A 12,845-nucleotide genomic window follows, 5' to 3' on the forward strand; every position below is an offset into this window, starting at 1 on the left:
TTTGGGCTCTTTTTTTCCCCCAGCTGGTCGCCCTGACGGTGGGAGCGGGCTGCACTCCCCCAAGAGCAGCTCGGCGCCAAGGCTGGCTTTTGGCCTTGTGGGAGGCTGTCCCGGGAGAGCGCCTCAGAGCCTCTTATACATAGAAATGGGCAATGCAAAGAAAAGAAGACAAGCGTGGGAAGTCTCATCCCCACCCCAAATTCTCAGATTCACAAATTATTGCCTTTTTTAAAGTATTACATGTGTCAGTGTAGCTTAGCTACCATGGGAGGCGTGGGAGGCAGCAGCTCAGGTGTCTTGCAAATCCCGTGTCTTAAAATTCGGCTCCTGAGCCAGAGCAGTGGGGGAAAGAATCTCTTTGATTTGCTTGCAAGTGAAATAGGACTCCTTGTTTTTTCCTCTGTTCCTAGGTTCATCCGGAATTGTACGTTGACAAATCAAGGGGAGATAAACTGAAGATCAATCTAGATGTTGTTTTTCCACATATGCCCTGTGCTTGTGAGTTAGACTTCTGAATATTTGGGATAATTTTCCTACTTGCCAAGGGCCCAAGAGGCTCGATGAGCCTGGTGCTTCCAAGTGCTGCACTGCTGCTTGGGCCACAGATAGGGAGGAGTTGGTGATCTCTTGTGATTACACAGTGATTCCGGCCAGGCCCAAAAGGTGCTTAAGCCAGTGCTTCCAGTTAGGCAGTATTAATTTTCTAGTTTATAAATGAGGATAAGGTATAAGCCCACTTGCATTTCTATATGGTGTTGTACTTTGTCAGTGAGCTCAGTAATACTGAAAGAGCTGGCACAGAGTTCACTTGGGACTCAAGATTTGACTATATTATTGCTGAAAAACTTTAGATTCTCCTTTGGAAGTTACTTGACGAGGCACAACTTTTCCATTATTTTTGTTGTTATATTCTGACTGTAGTGCTGATGCCACATGATAACGTTTTTCCAAAATTTTTCAGAATGAGCGCTAATAATCTAATTACCTTTTAACTAAATTCAAAACAAAGTTGCATGATGAAGTGACAGAAACTTTTGCGTGTCTTACAGGGTGTTACTGCTACACACGTTATCCAACTGTCTGCTTATCTTCCCTGCCTCTTGTTCTGCTGTAGTAATTCCTTTTGGGTAATGCATGGGCTCTAAATGTGAGGAGTCTGACTTCCTTCTGACCACCCAAGATATTATTGGTCTTTGCCTTCCTCACATTTCAAAGGGCGTGGGAAGGCCAGAGAGACTGGAATCCTCTGCTGTTTTGTGCAGAGAAGCTGTCGGTCTTATAAGAGAGCGTGTAGCCAGCAAGTGCATTGATACCAGGCCAAGACCACAGACCTTCTCAATCTTCTTTGTGAAAAGGGATCACAAGGAAATGTGCTGATGTTGAAGGGTGAGGCGGTAGAGGTAGGAAGCAGCTTTCAACCAATTTTCAGTTTAACTCCTGAAGTGGTGTTTGTGAAAATGGTTATGGTCTTTGAGGGGTTTGGTTTTGTTTTTTTGCCTTAGGTGCATTACCTTTCAGGGTAATGATTTATGTGTCAGGTGGAAACAGTCATCCTTATGCACCAAACCAAAACCCCATGTTTGGAAGGATCATTGAGGGTGTTGCAGTGTGTGTCTTGTTCCCTAGACATCACTTGACCCCAACCATACATACTCTTACAGTGTGGTAAATTCTTACCCCCCTGGCTGAAAGATTCTCTATTTTCCTTGCTTGAATGCTTCCTCAGCCTGCCACAGGCCATAACAAATATGCATTTGTAGACCACTTTCCTTGCTCATGGCTTTCAGATTTGAGTATTGATGCCATGGACGTAGCAGGAGAACAGCAGCTGGATGTAGAGCACAATCTGTTCAAGCAACGCTTGGATAAAGCTGGCAATCGTGTGACTCCAGAGGCCGAGAGACATGGTGAGATGTCTTTCTTGGATGGATGCTCTTGTAGTCTTCCTAGCAGTGTATGCCAGTTTTGACTTTCACAGGAACAAGTGACAGCTGAAAAGCATTTAAACACCATAAACTCTTGAAGAGGTTATAGCACCCAAATCTGTGAAACTGTCAGATCAGACAAACTCCTGTTATACTCGCTACTTTTGCCGGGCAAATCTTTGCCCAGTCCCTCTGAAATTAGGACAAGGGCTCATGGATGCATTTTTGGAAATAAAGCTGATGAGTTAATGGTCTTTTACAACTAGAAACCAAGCAGCTGTTCTGACAAAACTTGGCTTTGGTTGTCTCTTTAGATCACAGTGGGCTGACAAATGCGATGACCTGGTTAGAGGAAAGAGCCTCTCTCCAGGGAAGGCTCCAGTAGACTCGAGCCTTGAGCCTAAACTTGCACCATACTGCATTTACTTTGTGTGTGTTTCTGGATGCTGTCTGTGAGACAACTTAACAGGCAGCTACTGATTACATTTAAAAAGCTGTTACTGGTTGCTGTATTTTGAATTACTCCATATATTGTACAGGTGTTCTTGTTCAAATGGTGGGAATCATGGTTTGGACAAAGCCTAGCAATTATTAACCTGTGTTCCTTATGCTATCTTTTAGTGTAATTACAAGCATAAAAGCCATACCACTTTTTAAGCAGTGAATTTTTAAGTGCACCTTCACCTACTTTGAATGTTGTAAGCCTTAGAAAGACTCACACAGTAGTTTAATGATGGTTATATTTTCCTAAAGGTTTTTATTTGCTTGATCATAACTAGCATAAACTATTTTATTGAAGAAATAAGGTTAATGATTGATTTTCGTGCATAGTTCATACTTTCTAATTAAAATTTATTTTTTTCTGTGGCTAATAGGAAATGCAGACATCTTTAATACTTGCTTCCATCCACCTGTTATACCTCCCAATCTCAACAAACAAGGCCCTCATAATGTTTTATCCCCTCAGCAGTGGCTGACTATGTACCTTATCACCTTCCCTAACATTAGTTATCAAAGGAGCCCCCTTTTCAAGGCTTATAGAGGGTAGTGCAGCAGTGCCTAGATAGTGGGCCTTAGAGGGCTTTTGTAACCCAAGAGACTTGCTTCTGTCCTTCAGTATTTGTGAGTTGAAACAGCCCAATTTTAAGGCAGCCTCTTGTTATAAGAGCCAATGGTTTTGAAAATTTTAGATACAAAACTCCTTGGCTCACTTATTCCTAACTCTGAAATTTGTAGACCTTTGAGATTTGTTTTGGTTCTTGACAAAACAGAAGTCCTGTTTGAGTTTTCTGTAGGCATCTCCTGCCCTTTGGCAGGTTTCAGCTGTTGCCAGCTCTCATCTCTGGTTACAAGTTCCTCTTCAGCCTTCTGCACATAAGAACATAAAGCTCCATGAAGTTGTGCCCCAGCCATACTGTGGCACACATGGCACAGACATTGGTAGAATTGTTAAGTCATGAAAAAGGTAGAAATTCTTTGGAGATTTCTAGGGAGCAGTGGTTAATGTGTGTGCCTTGTCAGCATTGTCATCCTGGAGGGCTGGGCATCAATTTTCCACTCTGGAGACTCCCACTCTCATCTGGTTTCACAGCAATATATAACCATGTTCCCTACATGTCTTGGGACGGGATTATGTGTTATGCACTGTTGACTGTGGTTTACTGCTATTTAAAAATTTGTTTGTGTAACAGGTCCTTTATCAGTCTCGATTTACTGATTGGGTCTACTTCAGACAATGTCTTAACAAAGTGTTTATGCAAGTAACATCTGATCAGTACTCCGGCAAGGCTTACAGGTAGACAGTTCTTTCTATGGAGGGTGTCATATGAGATGACAAATGCCACTGTGATTCTTGGTCTTACTTCACACCCCAAGAGGCTCTGTGCATACCATTTCAGGTGGGCTTTGGGTGCAGGATGCACAGCTTCTGGCACAAAATCATTGCGTTCACGTGTAGAACAGTTATTGTGTGTAGGACAGAACAAGAGTACAAGATAGCATTTCCAGACATGCCTCATCACTTTGAATCCTCTCTTGTCTTAGAGCTAGGGAGAGAAGAAGAAAAAGTGTTTGATCCAAATTCTCTGGATGCCGATCGCTGTGAGAGCTGTTATGGGGCAGAATCAGAGGACATTCGGTAACCTTTACACTTTTTCCTATCTTCTTAGTACTTAAATTAATACAGTTATGGTGTATGCACCCTTTTTTCCCAAATGTCTGTGAAGGTCTGTGCAATAAAATCCTCCTGGGCACGTGTTCAGAGAATGATGAAAACTGTTGTGGTTTTGGTATGCCTTTGGAAGCTGCACTCATGATTGTTAAGAATGTGCAAAGTTAGGTTGTCTAGATTGTCTGCACGGCTGTTTAAGGGCAGTGCAAATTGCACTACCTTTGCAGTAGCACCAAGATTGAATCTCAGCAACTGTAACTGTAATCTTTTCTGGGGTTATTTGGTGTCTGGAGGGGACCTGTGTAAATTATTTCACTGTTACCTGAGCTGTCTTGGAATAAAACCTGGTTATGGCCTTGCCTTCTGACTTCTGCTGCAGGCTTTGCATCCTTACGGCAGCAAAGATCAGACAGTCATCACTCATACAAACAACGGGTGTCGTTTGATGTTTTTCCTTTGGCCTACCTGCAAATTCCTGTAAGGATGGACCTGCGATAGTCCATAGGTGCTGGACTATCCTTCGCTATTATTGTCTCTGAAGTAACCTGGTCTGTCCCATCTGTCCAATTGGGTCCTTCCCCAGAGATGTTTCTGCCTTGAGAGATTTGTGCTTCCGGACTTCAACTTTTTCTTTGGCCCAGCAAAACATGGAACCAAAAAAGAAAACTGTTTTTTCTGGTGACCAAGATGTTATCAAGAGGTAGAAAAGTAATGAAGCAAGTTTACCATTAACCCTTTCTCACATTTTTATAGTCTTGGCCTAAAAAGGGAGGAGAGGAGAAGCAGAAACAGGCAGATGCTTTGTTCACACAGAGAAGTTCCAACTGCTCAGAACTGTGGGACACTGATGTTGGTTTTGTAGCAAATTTCTTTGCCGGGGAGTGATGAGACTGTCTAAATGGACAGGCAAAGCCCTTTTCAGATTTGAGAACTGCATGCAAACAGTTTGCATCCTCCTGCCAATATATAATTAAAAAGTACATTGAGAAGCTCGAGCTCTTTCGTGAGCACTAGGCTGCCTTTCAAGATCCAGTCGCTGATGTTTGCTTTGTTGCTTTGTTGAAGAAGAATCCACCAAGGATTCAAGTTCTGAGCTGGAGCATCTCTTTCTAGCAATAAAGATGGTAAGATGGTGCTTGTGCTTTTGCAGGTGTTGTAACACTTGTGACGATGTCAGAGAAGCATACAGGCGGCGAGGCTGGGCCTTCAAGAACCCGGATAGCATAGAGCAGTGCAAGAGGGAAGGGTTTAGCCAGAAAATGCAAGAGCAGAAGAACGAGGGCTGCCAAGTGTATGGTTTCCTAGAGGTCAACAAGGTGAGAGATGGGTTTTGCTGTGAACCTGTGGCGTGATGGTGAGGTCTGTGAAAGGCAGAACCCCTCTCCTTTTCCAGCTTCAGGTGTTCACAGCACTGTAATATAAGAATCCCTGGGCTCAGCAAGGTACTTGTGCCTGTAAGGGACTCCAGTAGGAGAGTCAGAAACAGCAGTGGAAAGGAATGGTTCTGTGTTTTGCTGTGCAGGCTGTTTGGAAACATGCCGGATGGGGTCTTTGGGGTCTTTTGGGGGGGGTTGGGTTTTCTTTTTTTGGTAAGTTTAGTGCTTTATTTTTGCATGCTGCTTATTTTCATGGATTACTGTTGTTTATTGTATTAAGGGTTTTGTTACCCTGCATGCTCTCCATCTCAGTTGCTTTCTCCACTCCTTTTCTGTAATATGTTTTTGTTTTTCCTGGAGCAGCAGTCAATAGACTCCTCCCAATAGACTTAATTCCTTCTTCCCATTTTTAGGTCCGCTAAAACAATCTGCATAGAACAGTTATTATCAACATCAGTATGTAATTATGGCTTTCCATGTGACTGTCTGCGAGGAAGTGGGGAAATTCATGTTTCTTTTAGGCCAATGTCTGCTGATATTGTCACCTATAAAAATGAGTTGCTTGGCATCTGTCTTGTTTAAACAAAAACTTAAAAATCCAAGCACCAGTATGACTGCTTTATTTATATAGATTCAGATCTTTTAACGAAAAATTACTGTCTCTTGCAGGTAGCTGGAAATTTCCACTTTGCACCAGGAAAAAGTTTCCAACAGTCTCATGTACATGGTAAAGTATTTTTGTTTCCTGCTTATTGTGGCCTTTAGCTTCCAAGTGTATCTGACTGTTTTCTTTGAATATCTTTGCATGGCTATCCATTATGACAACAGCACTGCTTCAGTGGGTAGGATGTTGACGTTTTGTTACAGAGGTTTAGAACAATCATGAGCAAATAGAAAAGAGATTTCTGGAGGTGCTGCCACATGGGTGTGGAAGAACTTGGAGGAGAATGTTTCCGGGCAGTCTCTCAGTCTCACTTGTGCCATAAAACTTTGCTGTCTGCTCTAAACCAACCTCAAGTAAGGTGTTCAGTCCAGGACTTGACCAAACTGAGTATCGGTATCTCTGGAAGGGATATTTTGGAGAATACCTCAGGAGAATTTCAAAGCAATTCAGAACTTTCAGAGTAAAATTTAAGTTGTAAAGGACTTCCTCAAGTATATAAATACACACAGTGGCCAGAATAATAGTGGTAGTGTATAGAATCATAGAATGGTTTCAGTTGAAAGGGACCAACCCCCACCTGCAATGTGCAGGGACATCTTCAACTAGATCAGGTTGCTCAGAGCACTGTTCAGCCTGGCCTTGAATGTTTACAGGGATGGGGCATCTACCACCTCTCTGGGCAACCTGTACCAGTGTTTCTCCACCCTCATCAAAAAAAAATTTATTCCATATATCTAGTATAAATCTACTTTCATTTAGCTGAAAACCATTACCCCTTGTCCTATCACTACAGTTCCTGTTAAAAAGCCTGTCCCCATCTTTCTTGTAAGGCCCCTTTAAGTATTGAAAGGCTGCAAGTAGGTCTCCTTGGAGCCTTCTCTTCTCCAGGCTGAACAAGCCCAGCTGTCTCAGCCTGTCCTCAGAGGGGAGGTGTTCCATCTCTCTGATGATTTTCGTGGCCTCCTCTGGACCTGCTCCAACAGCTCTGTGTCTGTCCTATGCTGAGGACCCCAGAGATGGATGCAGCACTGCAGGGGGGCGTCTCATGAGGGCGGAGTAGAGGAGGAGAATTCCCTCCCTCGACCTGCTGGCCGTGCTTCTTTTGATGCAGCCCAGGATACAGTTGGCTTTCTGGGCTGCAAGCACACATTGCCAGCTCATGTCCAGCTTTTCATCCACTGCAAGTCCTTATCAGGGCTGCTCTCAATACCTTCATCCCCAGGCCAGTATTGATACCAGGGATTGTGCAGCCCAGGTGCAGGATCTTGTACTTGGCCTTGTTGAACCTCATGAGGTTCACATGGGCCCACCTCTCCAACCTGTCCAGGTCCCTCTGGATGGCATCCTGTCCCTCAGGTGTGTCAACCACACCACACAGCTTGGTGTCATCTGCAGCACTGGTCCCAGTACAGTCCCCTGAGGGGCACCACTTGTCAGTGATCTCCATCTGGACATTGAGCTGATGACCACTGCTCTCTGGATGCAACCATCCAACCAATTCCTTATCCAACAAATAGTCCACCCATCAAATTCATATCTCACCGATTTAGAGAGAAGGGTGTTGTAGGAGATCATATCAAAGGCCTTACAGTAGTCAAGATAGATGACATCAGTAGCTCTTGCTTTCCTAGTTATTTGTAACGTGTGATTTCCCTTTTTTCCCGAGCCTCTTCATGGCCATTGTTTTCATGGCACCAACCAACAACCAAAGAGCTTTCCCTGACCCCCAAGGGAAATGGATGGCTCAGAGCCTGGTCTTTCTTGTATGTGAAGCTGAGACTGTTTTCTCCCTCAGTATAACCTTTCTTCATAATCCTTTTTTTTTTTAAGTTTACAGAACGAAGGAAGGTTTTTTCCCCCTTTATTTACAGATAAAGAGGTTGACTAGTATCAGTTAGAGGACAGAGCTCTGTGACACATTTTCAGAGCTCCCCTGGAAATGTTTGGATCTTAATTCCACATAAGAATTTACAAGCGGTGTGATTTTTTTATGCCTTTAAGGTCTACATTAATGCAAAGTCCTGCTAATACACTTAACGTCACGCAGGATGGAGTTGAATGTCTAAGTCTGAATATTCCAAATGTTATCATATACCACATTGACAATCCAGTCAAAATAATAGAATCATAGAATGGTTTGGGTTGGAAAGGACCTTAAAGATCATCAGTTCCCCCCCCTGCCATGGGCAGGAACACCTCCCACTAGCCCAGGTTGCCCAAAGCCTCATCCAGCCTGGCCTTGAACCCCTCCAGGGATGGGGCATCCACAGCTTCTCTGGGCAACCTGGGCCACTGCCTCACCACCCTCACAGTGAAAATTTTGTTCCTAATATCTAGTCTAAATCTGCCCTCTTTCAGCTTATAACCATTACCCCTCATCCTCTCACTACACCCCCTGATAAAGAGTGTTTCCCCATCTCTCCTGTAGCACCCTTCAGGTACTGGTGGGCTGCTGTAAGGTCTCCCCAGAGCCTTTTCTTCTCCAGGCTGAACAACCCCAACTCTCTCAGCCTGTCCTCATAGGGGAGGTGCTCCAGCCCTCTGACCAATTTCATGGCTCTCCTCTGGACTCACTTCAACAGGTCCAGGTCTTTTTTATGCTGAGGGCCCCACAGCTGAACTCAGTACTCCAGGTGGGATTTTGATAGACCTGTTTAGCACAAAACTGTGATAACTGCCAGGATTTTTGCTCTTGCCTTCTATTCCCTACTGTTTTGCATCAGTAGAGAATAAGGGAGGTGAACAAGAATGTCGGCACTGTGGAAAGTTTGTTCCAATGCACCACTCTACTTGCCTCACATTTGTACAGCTCATCGTTAGATGCGAGTCCATACTTTTATTTTTTTGGTGCTATTCAAATACTGAAGCTAGCACACCAGCTTTCGGTTTCTTGCACTGTTACTCTCTCCTTCTCTTGAGGGCCACGGTGTTTAATAGATCTCCAGACAGGGAATCTGCACAGGTGTCTTTTGTGACAGGGCAAAGGCTCCTATTCAGAAGCACTTTGTAAATCTGACCATAAATGTCATCGTGATCTGGGCTTCTGAACTTGTTGTTCTTGTGCTTGTTGTTAACATCTTCAAAATTATAACTTCTCGCCTGGGTAGAAGCAAGTTGAAATCGCTTTTTCAGAAAGTAGAATAGGAAGGAAGAAGAGACATGGGGCTGACACACACGTGAACCAGAACCAGCTCTGTGTAAGGTGCAATTTTATTTCTTCTTAGTTACATTATCTTTAGTTGTGTGTAGTTCAATCTTTATGTCCTCTGTTTTGTTTGAGTAGATGCCCTAGGAGAGATGTGTCCCAGAAGAAGTCTTATTTTTCAGAGATTAATTTCTTGTTTGGGCTTCCTTTTCTGTACACAGTTCTCTCTCCTTGCCTGTGTTTTTGTTTTCGCATACTCATATTTTGTCCCCTGAAATAATTTTCCTGAAGTAATGCTTTATAGATTCTAAAGCTCAATATAAGGTGAGGTTTGACAGCACCAGCTGAATGTGAGAAGAATGTAAGGAAAAGGCAGGGAGCGGCCTTGCCCAGAGAAGTTCATCCTGTTTCTCACATCCATGAACCTTGATTCTTTGTCTTTGGCTTGGCAGAAGTCTTTACATTATGACAGAGAAGATCAGAGGTCCTGTTTAGACTAGGAAAAAATATTTAATTACATTCAAGTTTGCTAACATTAGCTAAATATGGCAGCCTAAGTTCAGTTGCTTTCCTAATCAGGAGGATGCTAATGAGTAGCCAAAATCAAATTATCAGCAATTACTCTCCAGTTTTTTTCATTTTTAAGTACTATGTGAGTGAGCCTCATGAAAGCCACCCTTCTTAAGAGTCACTGAATGTCAGGTTTTATTAGCTGCAGTCACATTTGGCAATTCTGAGGCATTTATTGACAATATGATATGCATGTGTTTTCATGCACGCATGTATATTGCCTAACAGGAACCAAAGTTTTGAAATGGGTAGCCTCTGAATCTCATGCTCTGAAGAGATGCAAGTTCATTATCTCATCATAGGGTAACACCTGCTGAAATAGATTCAAACCACATTTCACTTGTGCTTGGCATTCAAAATTTCCTGAGCCTTTTCCTGGGCAATGTTTTCATGGCACCAACCAACAACCAAGGAGCTTTCTTTAAAAATGAAGCCCCTTACATCTCAAATTTTCTCAGAAAAATGCATTATCCAAATCTTATGTGATGCCAGAATTATTTCTTAAATAACCTTATACTGTGGTAATCTTTATGCTCAAAGGACCTCTGGTGGTTTCCTAATCATTTTTTTTTTTTGCAACGTAAGTGTTGGACATTTCCCTTGTTTCAACACGAGTTCTCCTCCCTGTCTTTATACAATATTCATGTGTCTGAAGGAACAAGAAACACTAGAAATGATAAAAAACAAACAGTGTAAAGAAAAAAAGTTTGCACACTTGTAAGAAAAAAGTTATTTTGTCGGTTTGATTTTGTTTTGTTTCTGCCTGCTAAATCCCGATTAGATGATTTTGCTTCACTTACTGTTGTTTGTGTGGATGTTTTTCTATGCTTGTGTGTAACCTTTGGTCTCATGTTCTTTTGATGTTGGCTCCATATTTATAAGTTGTTCTGCACAGCCATGAAATAAAATTTTGCATTCCTTTTGGCTTCTCATAATCCCCAGGCCTGGAAGGAAACGTGATCTGGAAATTGAGGGATGGTGTTTTTCTGTCTTTAGATAACTGAAGAAAAGGTCTGGCTCTGCTGGGTTAATGCAATTTTTATCCATCCGTATTCATATTTCTAGTATACCTAACTGGAAGACTCAAGAATTGGTAAAGTTTGACGCCTATTCTGTCTATAAAAGACAGACTTCTACTGTGCTTTCCCTCTCGGCTGCTTCATGAGTAAAGATGTGCTGTGTTCTTCTCAGCTGACTGTTGGAGGCTGAGCACTTTATTACTAGAGGTATTTCTGCAGTATAGACTTTGTTCATGTTTTATCTTGATTTTCATCATTACTAGATGTTTTAGTGCGTGTGTTACTCTTCATTCCTCATGTCAGGCCATCAAAATTGTTCTCTCTAGCAGAATTCACACAACTGATCTTATGCCTTTATGCCATCTATGATGGTTAGTTGCCTTTTAGTGAGTGTGTAAATATACTGCTTGTGCTTCTGGAACAGGTGCTTTGTCTGTCCTTCACATGCTGGGTTCCTGGAGAATCCCAGCTGAAACTTTGGCAGTTTGCTTTTGAAGCAAGCAGTGATGCTAATTTTCATCCCAAGTTATTGAAAGCATTGAAAACTGGTCACTTTAAGCCTGCACTATGATGCTTCATCTTCAGTGTCAGAGAAAACTGTCTCTCCCCACTCCAGTGGATGGTCAAGAGAGGTTTTTTGTGATTCCCCAAAAAGCAGCACCGGCTAGGTGGAGTCAGACAATGACTCGAGGAAACAATACAACACAAGTTTATTGACCTCAGCAGCTGCAAAACCATCACCAATGGACTTCTCCGAGGCAAGCACCAAATCATACTTATCAATTATAAGACAGTAGGAAAGAGTTGAAAAGTAAGAAAGAGGGGCAGAAAGAGTTAAAGAGACAGAGACACACAGAGAACATCACCAATCCCTCATTCCAGCATGTGTCTTCTCTTCAGGCAGAAGTCTTTATGAGTCGTCAGGGAGTACAGTTCAAGCTCGCCTTTTATACAGTTCAGTCCTATCCAGTCTTGGACCACCCCCCGAGGTGGGGCCCAGCATCCAGGTCACCTTTGGGGTTGACCTTTGGGGGGTGCAACAGCCCTGCATCCAGGTTAGCTTCGTGGGGAGGGGCAGCTGGTTCTCCACCCAGGAGATTACTCCAGCCCTTAGCTCCTGTGCCCCACCTCACAGATGTAACAACTTGCTAATGTTCCCAGACATGGTGGCATATCTTCTTTAGGAATGTTTTGTCTGAGTGCTCTGCCCAAGCACTCCTGGTGGCTGCTCATTGTCTGAGACATAAACATGGATCATCTAGGAGGGGATGGGTAGGGGTCTCGTCCCTGACAAAGGCCACCAACTCCTGAATGTCATACCAGCTGCACATGGTCTTGTCTTATTCCTCAGCTCATCTGTGGTCCAGCTGCATTAAAGAAACCCCAGGTCATTCGGAGGACTGAAGCACTTCCAAGTAGACTTTTTTGGCACTGAAGCTAGTAGTCCCTGCATCAAGGGAAAACTAGAGTCAAACATGATTGATGTTTACGGTCTTCAGTTCCAAGCAGCACAGCCTCAAAGCCCTGCTTATTCATTTGCTACTAGCTGAGATTGGGCTTGGTTCACTGTTTTCTGCTCCGCAGGCTTTGAATCCTAAACTGAAATTTTATGTTCAGTTTATGCAGTGTGCTGCAGGTTTTTGTGAAGTTATCTCTTTCACTTGTGCCTCTGTAAGGACATCCAGGATCCAGCACCACCTGGATTGTGATTGTGGATATCATAACTGTTTTCTTTGCAGCAGTTCACACCTTCTCTCTTTTCTTCCTGTCTCAAAGAGGAATGATTGAATGATCTAGCTTTTTAACCTCCTGAGTTTTGTCCTTCAGGCACTGCTGCCATTTCTGTCCATGCCTGTACAGTAGCAGCCATCTCCTGCTTCAGCTGTGTCGTAGATTACAATGCTATCAGACAGTCTATTGTTAAACACCTCGTGGGCTGAGGCAGGATAGGGAGGGTGTCCCCCCAATACTTACGG

General features: G+C 43.2%; 1 protein-coding gene across 1 annotated transcript in view; it reads left to right on the forward strand.

Moving 5' to 3' along the window:
* Positions 1-410: 410 nt before the first annotated feature.
* Positions 411-12,845, forward strand: part of ERGIC3 (ERGIC and golgi 3) — a gene marked incomplete at its 5' end in the record, with an annotated part of 27,386 nt that continues 14,951 nt past the window's right edge. Inside the window, 5 exons of the mRNA XM_010081896.1 lie at positions 411-498; positions 1,788-1,907; positions 3,969-4,062; positions 5,246-5,411; positions 6,141-6,198. Of these exons, the coding sequence (XP_010080198.1) occupies positions 411-498; positions 1,788-1,907; positions 3,969-4,062; positions 5,246-5,411; positions 6,141-6,198 (526 nt within the window). The remainder of the gene's footprint in view (positions 499-1,787; positions 1,908-3,968; positions 4,063-5,245; positions 5,412-6,140; positions 6,199-12,845) is intronic.

This window comes from Pterocles gutturalis, unplaced genomic scaffold (assembly GCF_000699245.1).
Source record: "Pterocles gutturalis isolate BGI_N339 unplaced genomic scaffold, ASM69924v1 scaffold5194, whole genome shotgun sequence".
Taxonomy (NCBI): domain Eukaryota; kingdom Metazoa; phylum Chordata; class Aves; order Pterocliformes; family Pteroclidae; genus Pterocles; species Pterocles gutturalis.